Genomic DNA, 15623 nt, shown 5'->3' with positions numbered 1-15623 from the left:
AACATTATAGATGCTGATAAAATAATAAAATATGTTATCATCATGTAGGACTAAATTGATATTTATCGCGTCTATAACAAAGATTGCTTAATAATTTTTAGTTGGTTCTAAATATTAAATAATAATAAAAGTTTTCGTACTTAGGTTAGGTTTCCCAAGCAAACGCTTCAAATAGCGTTTATAAAATATCACTTCATTCACATCCGATGCTTAAAGCGTTATTTGGATTTTGTAGTGCGAAGAGTACTTACTTTATTATGCCTATATAAAGTAAATATAATTCTAAACATTTACAATGTAATAGGGTGGTAACTAGTTGCGTTCCGCGGTAAAAATTTTTCCGAATTACGACATATATTTTATTAACTTAACATTTTTGAAATATAAAATGAATATTAAAACTTTTCTCATTACACATAGTTTTCATTTCATTTGCTATAAGAAAAAAAAAGTAAAACACAAACAAAACAAGAGTTGAAATTAAGTGATTGAAAGTAAGCGGCTAAATGTTATCAGCGGTAGAAAAGTGACGATTAAGGTGAATTTTGTATTTTTAGTATTTAGACTGTACTGCCATTATAAAAACCAAAAAGTTATTAGCTATAAATCAATATTATGACTGCTAACTGTCGTTATTATCGAACCATAACGATAATAATATTAGGAAGTGGGCAAAAATAAAGAGTGCCACAACGCTCGTAACACGAATATGTCGCGAAAAAACTCGAGCCGCAATATTCGGATTAAATCTTTTTTCTAGATATCTTTGGGACGCAACTAGTATGCAGTCATGTAATGAAAGCAAGAAATATTTTATACTTTTATAGTATAAATATATAAAAGGCCTGTGAACCTTTTCATCTGACCTGTAATACATTTTAAAATTACTTTATTAAATGTTAACGTTTATCTGTATTTTACTTTATTATATTTATCATATTATTATAGGGCGAAATGATAAAAATATAATTTGACAATGAGCTTAATTTTGAACATTGCATTATCCATTTAGATAAATTAATTATAGAATTCAAAAGACAATTGGAAGAAGTTGAATTTGTGCGTCCACAAATAAATTTATTTGATAAAGTGATTGATGTATCGTTTTGGAAAATAATACCAGTCAAAAAATATCCATTGCAGTGAGATTTTTCATTAAAAATGTAATCCATGTTTGGAACAACTTACATATTATGTAAATGCACATTTTCCAACATGAAATTTATAAAATCTAAGAAAAGAAATCGCTAAAATCGCAGAATATTAAAAATCTTATGACATCTAATCTTATTATGCATTTCTATTGTTTTTAATTTTAATATAAACATATACCTATAGAAATCAATTACTGAATTATTATCAGCAACTAAAAATCTTCAATTTTCACATTAATAAATAAATACCACATGTGTAAACAAATAATATAAAAATATATATTATTTGTAAATTTTAAATGTTATTGAATTTATTTTTGTTTTTCATACACTGATCGGTTAGATTTTAAAGTTATTTAAAAATTGACCTTTTGGTAATTATTTTGAGTTGCCCATCCCTGTTTGACAAATGATGACATTTCTTCTGTTTTTAGATTGTTTTTTCAACTGTTAATAAGTTGTCCTTTAATTTTGTCTAATTTAAAGTAAAACTTTACTATTATTTAAAAAAAAAACACTAGAAAAAGTGGCATCAGTAGAGGGGGGGGGGGGTTATCTTCATACAATTTTTGTATACAAATAATTCGCTTCAAAATTGTATACTGTGGATCGAAAATATATTTTATACACTCAGTAGTTATAAGTTAGTCTAAGGCGGTCGCTTTTAAATTTTCTCAATAATTTCTCTCTATTATATGTATAGACTGAGCGCAAGGCAGAATTATCGTCAAAAAATTTGTTTAGAGCTAAACCCTATTTAGCTGTTAGAATCGTATTGACGTGGCTTTCGAATTTAATCCCTCAATCAATCACATAATAATATCGCTTTTCCGCAAAAAAAATGATTGAATAAAATATACGTTTCATAAATTTACTTTTACATAGGTACCTAAATATTCAATAACAATAAATTGAGTACTCAATTATTTTCTAAAAAAATGTGACACTCAATAATTTTGAATGTTTAGTTTTCCATTTTCTTACAATTTGTTTTGAATACTTAAAAGATATGCTATAATACTCTACGATCCATATACCTTATAATATGATTTTTTAGTCGTATTACACAATATAGCAAGTCGCTCTTTGGAAGTCACGAAATATTCAGTAGTTGTCTAACATCTAACGCTTAGATTGTAAAAATGCATATTAGTTACCGCGATTACCTATAGGTATTACGTGGAATAGGGAAGAACGGTTTTTTAAACATTTCGTAGGTCTATTGTAGCTACATTACAAACTAATTACTTTAATTTTCGAAAGCTACGCGAAATAAAACGGCGATTTAATCGACATTATTAAACTGCTGAGAATGTTCTTCTTGCAGTTATTCTATACGTCATACGTATTTAGCATGGTTCATTAGTCACGGCTGCAATTTATCGAAATAAAATATAGTTTTAGGAGACGTTTTTTTTTCGAGAAAAATTTGAAAAGAAATAATTATTAACGCAAGTAAGAAGAAAAGTAATAATAATAATCGGTGAGTTTTGCGCGCACGACTGTTTGCAAGTGGATTCAGGTATGATTATAAACTAAGTATATTTTACTATACCTACCTATATATACATCTACGGTAGAATAATATTATAAAGAACAATATTACGTAAGAACTAACCGAACTCACATTGTTGAATTATGAAAAACACGTTGAAAATGGAAAGTTATACCGTATAGTCGCGCAGACCCATTAGATAAATTTAATGAACATAACTAATTAGGTACTATTTTTTTTCACGTTTGTTTCTCGTATTGGGTGGTATTATATTATAATAGGTACTCGGAGAATCTCGAGTATCGATAAAGACTGTAACTCTATGAAATATAGATTGCATTATTGTAACCGACTGTCATGACCAATAGATTTCGATACACGACCAGTAATAATAATTTAAAAACAGTATATTAATATCCGGTATATTTCGTTAAGACCAGTTTAATTTATCATTACAAAATGTATAATATGGTATGTCTGCTTGAATCGTAACGTTTTCGGATTACGTCTGTCAAACGCTCATAAATTATTATTATCGTATACGGTATATCAGGGGCGGCCAAACAGTCGATTACGGACAATTTCAAAGTCAATCATGTTAGAATTTATTTTTAGGGCCACGCGCCCTATATGTTTCTTAATAAATATAGTTATTCAATAATAAAAAAAAAATTCTATGGAAGTCGATACTCAAAGGAGAAGTATATTTTTAGTAGATTGTGACCAAAAAAAGTTTGGCCACCCCTGTGGTATATCATGATAATATACTTTAACCGTATCCACCGCCATTCAGCTGTTACTAAAACAGGTTTCGTCGCGCGTGTAACATTATCGACGCCAGCTTAGCGCTTTGGTACTTAAACTTTTACGTAACGATTTTTTTATGAATGTTTAAATAAACAAAATAATCGTAAAGTAAATAATGTATGCAAAATCAATGTCTATAAACAATAATTTAATAGAGTGCAAATTTATACGTTCTAAAAAACAAGAAAAATGGCTTTAAAAATGAGACTATTCATGTACTATTATAGTAGTAGGTATACCTAGTATTAATATAAACTTTAAAAATGCTTTTTTCTAGATATTACCACTGTGTAATTTTCCAATTAATATTGTTCACAGTTCATATTGTATTTATAGCGGCTTATCAAACTCGCTTATTGAATAAAAATGTATAGATTATAGATTTTTACTTTAACAATACAAAATATTTGCTAAAGTTAAAAAAAAAATACAATTATAAAATAAAACAATTCAACTGATAATGTCACTACTGGGTCTCATATTATGTACAAAAACAAATGTAAAAATAAATTTATAATTAATATTTAATAAATATAACTGAAAATTGAATTGTCATTTTAAATTTTTTTTAAATTAAAAGATCTTGTTAAATGACGATTGTGTACAAAAAATGTACCAATGAATAAACAATAAATATTAAGTAAATTTACAATAAGGTAAGTTGATAAAATAATATTTTGACATAAATATTAAATGCATAGGTATCATACTGTTGTAAAACAATATTTAATTATATATTCAATATTATTTAAAATAAATACATTTTTGTTAATAAATATCGAGTAATTCATTTAGTATGAATCTGAAAAATTGATGAATACGTAAAATTGCATTTTAAATTTAAATTTTTTTAATTTACCAATGCATAGTTTGAATTTTTATGGCTTGGTTTTCTTATCAAGAGCATATAGAACAATATGCAACTTCCGTACTCTAATTATCACAGTAAGATAATTTTTTTACGGATAATTAATCAACACAATATATATTTTTACCAAGTCTATTGATTATCAAAGTTATTACTCATTATAGATGTTTGTTATATCTTCAATTATAATATAAAACAGTAGGAGTAGTAGGAATGTATTAATAACTTAAAAATCATCAAATCAATCATTATTTACTCACGAGTAATAATTTACTTGATGTAAATTATGTTCTATGTCAGTAGAACAAAAATATTCGAATTGATTGCCAGATTATTTTAAATTGCATTTAAATTTTAAATAATTACTCATCTCATTTCATATACATACTGAAGACTTAAAAGTTAAGATGGTCTACATAATATTATGATATTATGTAATAAGTGTAGTTAAAATGTGTGTGTTTTCTTTTAAAATAGACCATAAGGCATTTAATTGAATGTAATATATATAATAATTGTTTTGAATGAAGAAATAATGTATGACAAATATTAGTTATTAATTTTAATCAACTTACTAATTTCATTTTTTTTTTTTAATTTGTAATACATTTGATTATATATTTTTGTTGATTTTTGATTTCTTCGGTTCTGTTTTTTTTTGTATTTAGTAATATTTCACATAGTATGTTTAATTTTGAACTTATTTTAAAACATCGATACATTGAAAAATATTGAGATGTGTGGAATATGTACTGTTGAATTTGTAGTGAAAAGGCTCATAATTATAGTTATTAGTTTGTTATTTCAATCTACTAGTATATTCAACTCACATTGTATTGTACTGTATTTTTTAATATGTAATCAAAGAATTTTTTTTTTTTTTTTTGTAAATGGGTTTTAGTAACATCAAATCATTAGTAGCTACTTATATCAATAATTGTTACCCCTTATTTAGATCGCCCTTAGAATAATTTAAAAAACATTTTTAACATCGATCATATTTTGAAATCCTTGTTTTTAAATTTTTGTAAGAGTCCTAATTTTTATATCTGTTTCTACACCATGATTGATCCAAACGATAATCTGCTAATTTAGCTAGATAGAGGCTATATTTTGAAATCCAATAATTTTAAAACCTTCTAATACGTTAAGTTTCTTATTTTTCACTGTAAATAAATTCTGTGTTAAAATAATATTTTTTAAATTCAAACACCTCTTAATACGCACTTATTCTCTGCGATCATTGATAGATTACTGAATGCAGTAATAACGATCAACGACTATTATAGGCATTCGTCCGTATCACACCAAATTTATTATGATTTTTTTTATTTTATCTTTTTATCTAAATTACTATTATTAGTATTACTTTATATTATACAACAGTACGATGGGAAATATGTTATATTAATATATTAGGTAATAATATTATTAAATTGCATAATTTCGCGTTTTACGAAAGGCTTTATAGGGAACCGTTTCTGTTGTGTGGCCACCTAAAATATCGGAAACCAATTAGGATGTACGTTTTTTACGTACGGAAACCAATTCGGATGCAGGCAATTTAATGATATAATTATATCGTTATGTCGTATTCGCAGTTTTGTCTTCGATACGGTGAAATCGATCGTCAAAATACCGACGACAATTATTATTAGTAGGTATACAGTAACACGAGTAACAGCAGACGTCCCAGTAATAGTAGTAGTAGTAGTAGTAGTAGTACCTATGGTAGTAGAAGTAGTAGTAGTAGTAGAAACAGTATACTGTTACACTCTACTTTCACTGGCAGAACGCACCAAAACGAGTATAACGACGATAGCTTTCGACCGACCGTTCGCGCGACACGGGCCAGTGTGATAGACTCGGGCGCGGGAACGTCGCAAATACGTTTTTAGTCGACAATATTCGCGCGGGCGTCGTTTACACGCCGTCGTGGTCTCCGCAAAAAATCTCGTAGTATCGGCGAACACGTGCGCCGCACATCCGAAACCGCGGTGACCGGAAATCCGGCGATTTCACGTGACAAACACCGCCGACAGATCTCCACCGGCTACGACATGAACACTTCAACTCTCGTCTGGTTCGCCCTGTGCTGTTGCTCGTCGTTGGCCGTTCCGATGCCCGACCGACGGCTGCGGCAGACCGACCGGGTCGTTGTCACCGAGGCTGCTGAGGACGTCGACCAACCGTTCGACCCATCGCTGGACGCCTTGGCGGACGCCAAGTACGACGAAGGCGACGCCACCACCGACGACAGGGAAAAGCGGCAGTTGTCCTTCGTCCAGGGCAAGCTGTTGAATTTTTTGAAAGTACGGCACGCGCATCGCAATATTATTATCGTTATTATTATTATTACCTACACGAATTAATCGGCTATGGGTCCTTAATATTGCGGTTTGAGTTTCGATTGGACGCGCGTGATTTACCCGATTCCCTGATGAGATGTTCCGACGTTATAGTATACGTGTATATGTTATATATACCGTTATGACATATGAGCACACGTCATAATATTATGGTTATCGTGACTTAATTATTACGTGTTGCCGACTGCAGCGAACCACTTTCCTATCTACATAATCCTTTTTTTCCAGTCATATCCTCTAGAAGCCATCGATTACGGTTGAGCGGATGGGAGGGGAATGGATATATACATCATAATATATGAATCGATTACAGAACATTTTTATGCGCAACCAGTGTGTATAAAAGCGGAGGGGGCACGGCTTGTGGCTGTAGCAGGGAGGAGGTCCAAGTCCACAGCGTCCGACTACGGACATATTTAATAACATAATAATGTAGGTACTTAACCTAACAGCCATATAGATTATTATGATGTAGCGGACGTCACGTTTCGCGGTTTCGATTTCGACATTTCGATCCATTGCCGATACTATAATATTATTATAGCGTAGTAAAATATAATGATACATATTTAGTAGATTTCTAATAATCATTGTCACGAAATTGTATTCTAATTTGATTACTACTTTTTATCAATATGAAAATAAAATAAATAGGGATCCGTTTATATTTTAACCGTATAAATAACCGTGACTAAGTAGTAGCAATTATAACATTGAATAACAGTATTATATCTAATAAATAATAAAAATAAGGCAAGGTTATTATAAATATTAAGTTATAATGCATTTCAGTTTTTTAATATGTATCTATGTCGTACCTACCTATCTACCTAAGTACTATGGTTTATTGTCTAGTGGTAGTAAATTCTTTAGCAGCAGTCTTAACTATTCTCATGCATAAAGAAAATTTACTGCTTTAGTTTTATTACACCATATCATTTAATAATTATTATTATAGAGTTCGATTAAATGACTCATTTAATAACAGTATTTCATCAAGTTTATTGTTTGGTGACAGATTTTAGTGCTTTAGGGGTGGCATTGTAGTAATCTATGGGTAGAAATAAACGTATGAGTATAATGTCCGTTATTTTTATTAATAAACATTTTAAATTTAAATATTAGGTATACCTTTGACTTCAGTTGAACATTCCTTTATTATGTTGTCATATTGCAGTGTATTTGTTATATTTTAATGAATTAAATTAATGATTGATTCCATGTAACTTGTAACTATTAGAGTTCGGTTTACTTAGCAATTATTTAAGAAATTTTTTAACGAGAAGATGGGTAAATTTTCTCTTCAGTTCTTAGTAATTTCTAAATTACAAATGTACAATATAATTATATTAAATTTAAAATTTATAAATATTTAAACATTGGTAATAGATATAATACAATATTTTGAACGAATTTTTTGAAAACAGCCGTGTATATTGGTTATTATAAAACCAATATACACGGCTGATGTTTCGTGCCACGTTTCAAAACAGGTCGAGTATACGTCATATATTTTACTTTCTACGTAACATCAAAACATTTTATAATTATTTGACAAATATTGAACATTAAGTACATTAGGAATTTATGAAAATGTGTTAACCAATTGTATCACTATAATTAATTAAAGTTCGTAGAATCATCATTATTTCTGTTTGGTACCTACAAAATATAGATTATATTGTATGCTATATAATAGTATTCGTCTGATTTTAGATAGTATTTTAGATATACTAATAATTCATATAATTATTTATTGCTAATTTTTTTTTATAATCTTACAAATCTTCGATAAAAATAGAATTTGAATAATATAACTGACAGGTGGCAAAAAATATTTACCTAAGTGAGGTGTATATTTTAAACAAATTTGCACACCTCCGCGGATGCGCTTTAACCATATTTCATATTTTTATTTAATTGTGATAATATTAATTATAATTTATAAGTCTTAGACATTAGAAATTATTTTAGACGTTATAAACAAATCACTTATATCATCGATATTGTACAGACATCTACAGGTTAATACTTGCCATAATAAAATGATTCACATATCTATTTCGTGATATTTAGTCAAAATAATATGTTTAATTATTATCATTTTTAGTGTCATCACGGTGCATGACATTTTTGTCAAAAACTTTCCTTGTGTATAATATTTTACCCTTTCAAATTTACTTATTATTCTCTATAGAATAGATTATACCTAAATAACAATATCATAAATTAAATAAAAAAAAATTACTATATAAGTTTCGGGAACATTCAAATAATGTTTAGTTGTTTAAGTGCACTGATGAATAATTCGGTGAAGTTACTATCGTGTGATTTATATAGGTATGCTTTTATTTAAGATCTGTAGATAGGTGTTTAAAATAAACATATATGATATTTACATAGTATAATGTGTCCCCCGTAAATAATACAAAAATTATTACCATAATAGGTAAATGATGTTATGTAATAAATGTTGTCAGTGGCATAAATAATAATAATAACTTATGTCTGTATGTCTATACTCTGTATAGACTGTATATCAAGATGTATTAAATTATAATTATTCTGATTGTACTTGTAGAAGTGTCTATATCAACTTTCTCGCGCAAAAACTGGTAAACACGTTGTGCAATATAATAAAAACAATAATATTGCATTTGCAGAAAAATTAAAAATATTAAAAACAAAAATACTTAAATATTAATATTTTATTATATAACAAAAATATTAAAAATGTACCTACGACAAAAGTACTTATTTGTACTAGGAATCAGTTATCAGTGTTATTAATAATCGATAATGTTAAGCGTCATAGTATTGATTATAACACTGATGTGTAATAATAAATTGGTATTTGAAATAAATTGTTGAGTGATAATTATTAATGTCTTTAATTTGCAACAGCTTCAAACATATGACGACAATGGAAAATAAAATACGATAATAATTAGAGTTTAAAATAGTAAATAAGTCACTTATCGAGACAAAACGTGATATATTTTTTACAACATTATATAACTCGTATGGGTGAGAGCTTGATAGAAAAATACGAGTCGACGAAATAAAATAATTATGCATTATTCATTTGCTACAAAAGATATAGTACTGCTCCATATACACGCAGACCTCCAACTATCTACAGTGTTGTCACAATTTTTTTCGTTACTTTTTTTTATGGGTGATAAATATACAAATGAATACTAAAATAAATTTTATTTTACATGTTCTGAATAATGAAGTTAATTTACTAAAAAAATTGAAAATAAATAAAAAATAAATCATGTATAATAGTTAGTTGATCATTAATATTATTACCGATTTGTTCGAATAATCACAAAATATTTAATGAATCAAGTGAGTTAATGGTCCTTTAAATATGTTTTAGTGGCCCATGATTACAATCCATTCCATTTTATTGAACTACATTAATTAGTCAATTTTTTTTGCAAATTTATTTTAAATAAATAAAAATTATCATTGTATGTATTATTTCAGTATTTTTTATAATAATTAATTGAATAATAATAGATTATAATAATATTGTTTATATTATTTTGTTTTTATTGTTTTGTTTTTACATGTAACTTGTTGCTCTAATTATTTTTATGTTGTAAATACAATTATTATAACACCAATATTTTCATGAATAACAGAAAAATGTATTGTTGTGCACAAGACTCGTAGTTATCCACATATGATATCAATATTGAATCATCATATCTACTTTTAATAGTAATAAATATTAACACTCTATAGGAAAACACAAAGTCGTTGCAGTTAGAATATTATGTTGTGTAATTACTGAATTTAATGTTTTTTTGGTATAAATTTTGTGAACTAATGAATTATGATCGTTGTGATTTGAAATATCAACTTGCCATATAATTATTTCGTTAAAATGTATAGGTGTTTAATTGAAAATTGATAATTATAAATTAATAAACGATATTTCAAACGGAAAACTTTCACCTAGAGTGCTGTAGGTATAAAATAATATGTTAATAATAGACAATATTAAATTTATCATAGTTACTCATCTTTGAAAAATATTATTCCCTCAATATTTTACAAAAATACACACGTTATAATTACTAAAATAAAATTAATCAATACAAATTTAAAAATATGGTGATGTACAGATATAGTAGGTAATAATAATAAATAATAAAATTGTGATTTATGGTTAATAATATATACATATTTGTTTGAGACTTTCAACATTTAATTAGTTATCTATTTGTAAATATATATATATAATTTAAGTGTTTGCCAGTATAGTAGTTATACAAATTATACTTACAGATTTATTGAGTCAATCATCGAGAAATAGTTGCATCATCTGTGAGTCTGTGACGTATCACACATATTTATTTTTACTGTTTATTATAATATTATACTCCTCACACGTGTAAAACTAAGCAACATTGTCATTGTACTTTGCTTTCGTTGTAAAATCAAAGATGCAAAACATAAAATAGATGTATTATAACATAATTTAAAAATATTTTCAAATATATTATGCAATATAAAATTCAATTTTGAGTATTGTGTTTATCAGTCTATTAACTCTATTATAATAAATTGATGGTAACATAGACACGTGAGCAATGCCTAATTACCATAAAAACACGACGCTGTGTATAGTTCTGTACGATAGATTGATATAATATGATATATAATATATATGTATGATTAGTTATAACCGTCGATATTATTGTAAACCGTTTGCGAGGGACAGGTTATACCTACTCAGATTAGGTGGTGGATAATATGAAGGTCTCACATAAAATTAACGTATTATTATATTATAATTAGTCTATGATAGCGATAACGTAGTATTTTTTTTTAAATTTAGTGCAGCTTAAAAATGTGAGTACTTATTATAATATATTATGTTTGGCAAACGCGTATCAAATTATGTTGAACATATTATGATGAAATATTTAATTTAAAAGATTTGTATTAATTATTGTTATTATTTAGTATATTTTTTTTTATTTTATAGGATTTTTTTTTATCAAATGGAAGTGGATTATTATTTGGTATAACAATGTATGCATGTTTTTTAAATTAAAAAAAAATTAGCCAATTCATTATTTTTATTTTTAACGATATTTTTAATTTATAAGTATTTTTTTGTGAATTTTGTGCGCCTTAGATCATTTTTCTCATGTTTCAAATTTCAATGAAAATTTTTAACTCCTTAGTTATGTAAGTAAAAAAAAAATACATATTATATTATATTATTAGATAGACAATAAAAATATTATTTAAAATATGTAGTAATATTATAGTATATCACATTTTGGATGAATACCATACTTTAATACATTAAATGATGTCTTATTTTATGTTTTGGGGGCATAGGTACTTTAATATTTTTTGGTAATATAAATTATATGCTGTTTTTTAAGTATTAAATATCCTATATTTCTAATCAAAAGTTTTTTTATAATATGTTTTAGCCTTTACCGGTGGTCGATGTGACTAGAGAAGAAGATAAATACGGCAACGATGGTGACAAATTTAACAGGATTGGACGAGGTATAATCGGCGGCGTGGAAACTGTTTCCAATATGCTGACCTCGGCGCTTTCGGTAAATACAACTCGTGACCTTGTACTCTTAGGACACATACGTTATTTATTTAAGATCGTTTAATCTTGGTTTAATTTAATTGGAAATGTTCAAGAAGAAAAGAAAAAATAAATTTACACGTTAATATGTAAATATAAAGAACCTCATTAGTCAAATTGTAGTTTTTCGATTTCACTTAATACTTAATAGGTTTGTTTAATTCTAGTAGTATATACTACACATGTTTTTAATGGTGAAGTAAAAAATCTTGAAAATGTTCTCGACACAGTGTTATTGTTTGAATATTTAAATCCAATGACCGATTCGACATCAAACAAATGCTTTTCAATAGTTATAAGACATGTTTATTGTGTAAATATGACATAATATTGTCCCTGGAAATACAATTTTCATAGTTTGTTTTCTTTAAATCAGATAATTGAACATTTTAAGTTTACACAAGAATGGTAACATTTCTTATTGTTTGAACATTTGAAGTTGACAAAAATAGTTAAGTTATTAATTTTATTAGGAATTCCAAATGATTTAGGGGTAATACAGTTGAATAAAACAGTGGAGTCAAATGTTGTTCCTAATATGGACAGTTTTGTAGTTTAAAATGTTTTTTTAATTAGCCTTATAAACTGTTTATCAGCTGTAAGTAAAAACTTAAATAATTTTTCGAAATTGGTTAAAAAAAATTATTTAGAGACAGATATTCTTGTCCGGGGAAAAGCACGATGGAGGTTATACCTATAATTCTTATAATTTTGATATGGATCAATGATAAATGAATTGATTTTATATTGCAATTTTATACACCTAATTATAAAATCATAATAACATAAATTATTATAAACTTTAGATAGTTATTTTTAAAATTACTTTCGATGAGTTAAGATTTCGCATTGATGTTTAGTTTCGTGAAATCGGTTTGCATAACATTTTGAGATAGGTAACCTTAAAAAAAATAAATATGTGATCGTAACAAAATCACTTTTTCTTCGTATTCATGAAACAAAAAGGACTACCTACCTACTCTCTATTGTTACTTTTATCAACTAATTTACCCTTCCATTTAATTATGTATAAATATATATGGTGCGTGTATTTTAGGTATACTACGGTTTCAATAGCACCAAGTGTGGTGGTTTATGCATTTCGTCATTTATTAATTGAATGTGATTTATGCTTGAAAGTAACGGTGTATTTTACAATTTAAAAAAATATAATAATATGACTTTCATAAATTAAATTTAGGTCAAGATAAACGTTGAGTTTTGATTAATTGTCAAATTTGATGTTCCACCATTCGTACATGAATCTTATATTGTTCAATAATGTAAATAATTTATAACTCTAAAAGTATTTTTAATGATGACTTATTTGTAACATATACATTTTAATGATATTAAAACTGAGACACTTTTAAACATTTGACATAACTAAAATATAGTCATTTAACTTATATTCTCATGTATCTACATTCTACTTATATACTATTTAAATTAATTCTGAATTAATATTATACGTTATATAATATAATACTTATCTATATAATATCAATCCACAATAATATTATGATTAAATAATCTATTTAGGTATGCTTATACGAATTTTTTTTTTAATATAAAGTTTATTCCTATATTAGAATATTGTTTAAATTCATAAAATATTACTGATAACCAGTATTATAATTAATTTATTATAATCAACAGGTCGTTAAATCTAATCTAACAATAGGTAATAAATAAACTAATTGTATGTACAATTTAACCATATTTTTCTTTTAATGTTATACTATTCAAAAAAAAAAAAATTTTAATTGTATCTAATGGCCATAGTTGCCGAGTTTATATGATCAATAAAAAAAAAATAATTTTAATAATTATCATTAAATGTCAATTTTGATAATTGTTTAATTGTTTTCATAATAATTATCAGCATTAAATTGTATTTGAAATTTGTATCCAAATCTCAGGTGAAGATTGCTAAACTCAACTATCTGCAAGCTATTTATATAAAATAATATATGTCATGAAATTTATAAAATGTATAATTATTATATAAATATTTATCTAAGATATAATTTTGATACTAAAGCACCTTTGCGTGTATATTATCGTATTTACATTATTTTTAAAGTAATTACCTAGTTTTTTAATTATTTTTTGTACTTCATTATAATTTTCATCGTATCTAAAATAAGTACTGATACAAAGTATCTATAAAAAGAATTTTTATCTCATTTCTACATTTTGTAAGATACTTTACTTTTTTATATAGGATAAAACAAATATACAAATATATTAAAAATATACAATAATATTATATTAGTTTTATATTTATTAAATTTAACTTTTTATACTTTTTTATTTTCAGTTTCCAGTGGATACAGTGAAAAAGTTATCCAGGACAGCTACCGAAATGCTAAACAATTTAGGTGGAAGATTAATAGGACTACAATGATAACGTAAAACCATTTCAATCAGTATACAATAAATATGTGTTATTGTATTTAGTATTAACTCCTAGGTCTTAGCTCATCTTAATATGTTATTTTGTGTATATTAAATCATTTTTAACGTGTTCAAAACTAATTGTTCACAATATATTAAAATAAATGATTTTTTATGACGGAGATTAATGTTGTTTAGTGGTGCATTATAATTAATTAGATTCAGTTTTTGTACATATCATATTTGTTTGCATTCTTAAATTGTTTCATATTTAGAAACATACTTTATATATTTTGTAATACACTTGGCTATAAAAAAAAAAATACACATATAAGTTATATATTTTTTTAATATTTTTGATTTTGTTATTTTTGCTATAATAATTGTGTTCCATTATTATAATATATACCTACCTAAGTTAAATTTAAATTTAAATTTATTTTGATTTTTGAATCAAGAAAGAGTGTTATATTTAGGAATTAATTATTGAATTTGCTGAAAAGTATAAATACTTAACCTATTTATTCAAAGTGGTTCAATAAGTTTGGAAATAGTTATTAGAATAATTGATACTGATAAACGATTATATGATTTGATAGAATTAATAAGGTTATTAAATACTTAGCATTACAAATAAACAGCAATGTTATCTATTATGTATAAGTTCTCATACTCTCATTCACATAGGTATTTAAATATGTATATAGTAATAATTAAGAGTTTCCTAATTAATTGAATACCTTTTATATTATTAATAATTAAGATATAGGTATTTATCTCTTATAAAAGACGTTTATCTTGAAATCAGATTTTTGCTTATTGACTGCGTTGAGTTATAAAATCTCCAAAACTATTTTTGCATACATTTTGTAGATATTTAGTTATTCACTTTTTT

The 15623-nt window shown here is 26.1% G+C and overlaps 1 protein-coding gene across 1 annotated transcript; it reads left to right on the top strand.

Moving 5' to 3' along the window:
* The first annotated feature begins 6094 nt into the window (after positions 1-6094).
* LOC114131793 (uncharacterized) lies at positions 6095-15081 on the top strand. Its single transcript, XM_027997096.2, has 3 exons — positions 6095-6636; positions 12159-12290; positions 14652-15081. The coding sequence occupies exons 1-3, from the start codon at positions 6385-6387 to the stop codon at positions 14736-14738; spliced, it is 471 nt and encodes a 156-aa protein (XP_027852897.2). The 5' UTR covers positions 6095-6384; the 3' UTR covers positions 14739-15081.
* Positions 15082-15623: the final 542 nt, after the last annotated feature.

The sequence above is a fragment of the Aphis gossypii genome, chromosome X, assembly GCF_020184175.1.
Source record: "Aphis gossypii isolate Hap1 chromosome X, ASM2018417v2, whole genome shotgun sequence".
Taxonomy (NCBI): Eukaryota; Metazoa; Arthropoda; class Insecta; order Hemiptera; family Aphididae; genus Aphis; species Aphis gossypii.
Note: the sequence above shows the minus strand (reverse complement) of the source record. Positions and strands in the feature narration are given on the sequence as shown.

Bases quoted from the DNA above. Each gene is read 5' to 3' on its own strand.
- LOC114131793 (XM_027997096.2), top strand. From the start codon at position 6,385: ATGAACACTTCAACTCTCGTCTGGTTCGCCCTGTGCTGTTGCTCGTCG. The intron at 6,637-12,158 runs GTACGGCACGCG...AATATGTTTTAG, and splicing joins AGCTGTTGAATTTTTTGAAA to CCTTTACCGGTGGTCGATGT. The intron at 12,291-14,651 runs GTAAATACAACT...TTTTATTTTCAG, and splicing joins TGCTGACCTCGGCGCTTTCG to TTTCCAGTGGATACAGTGAA.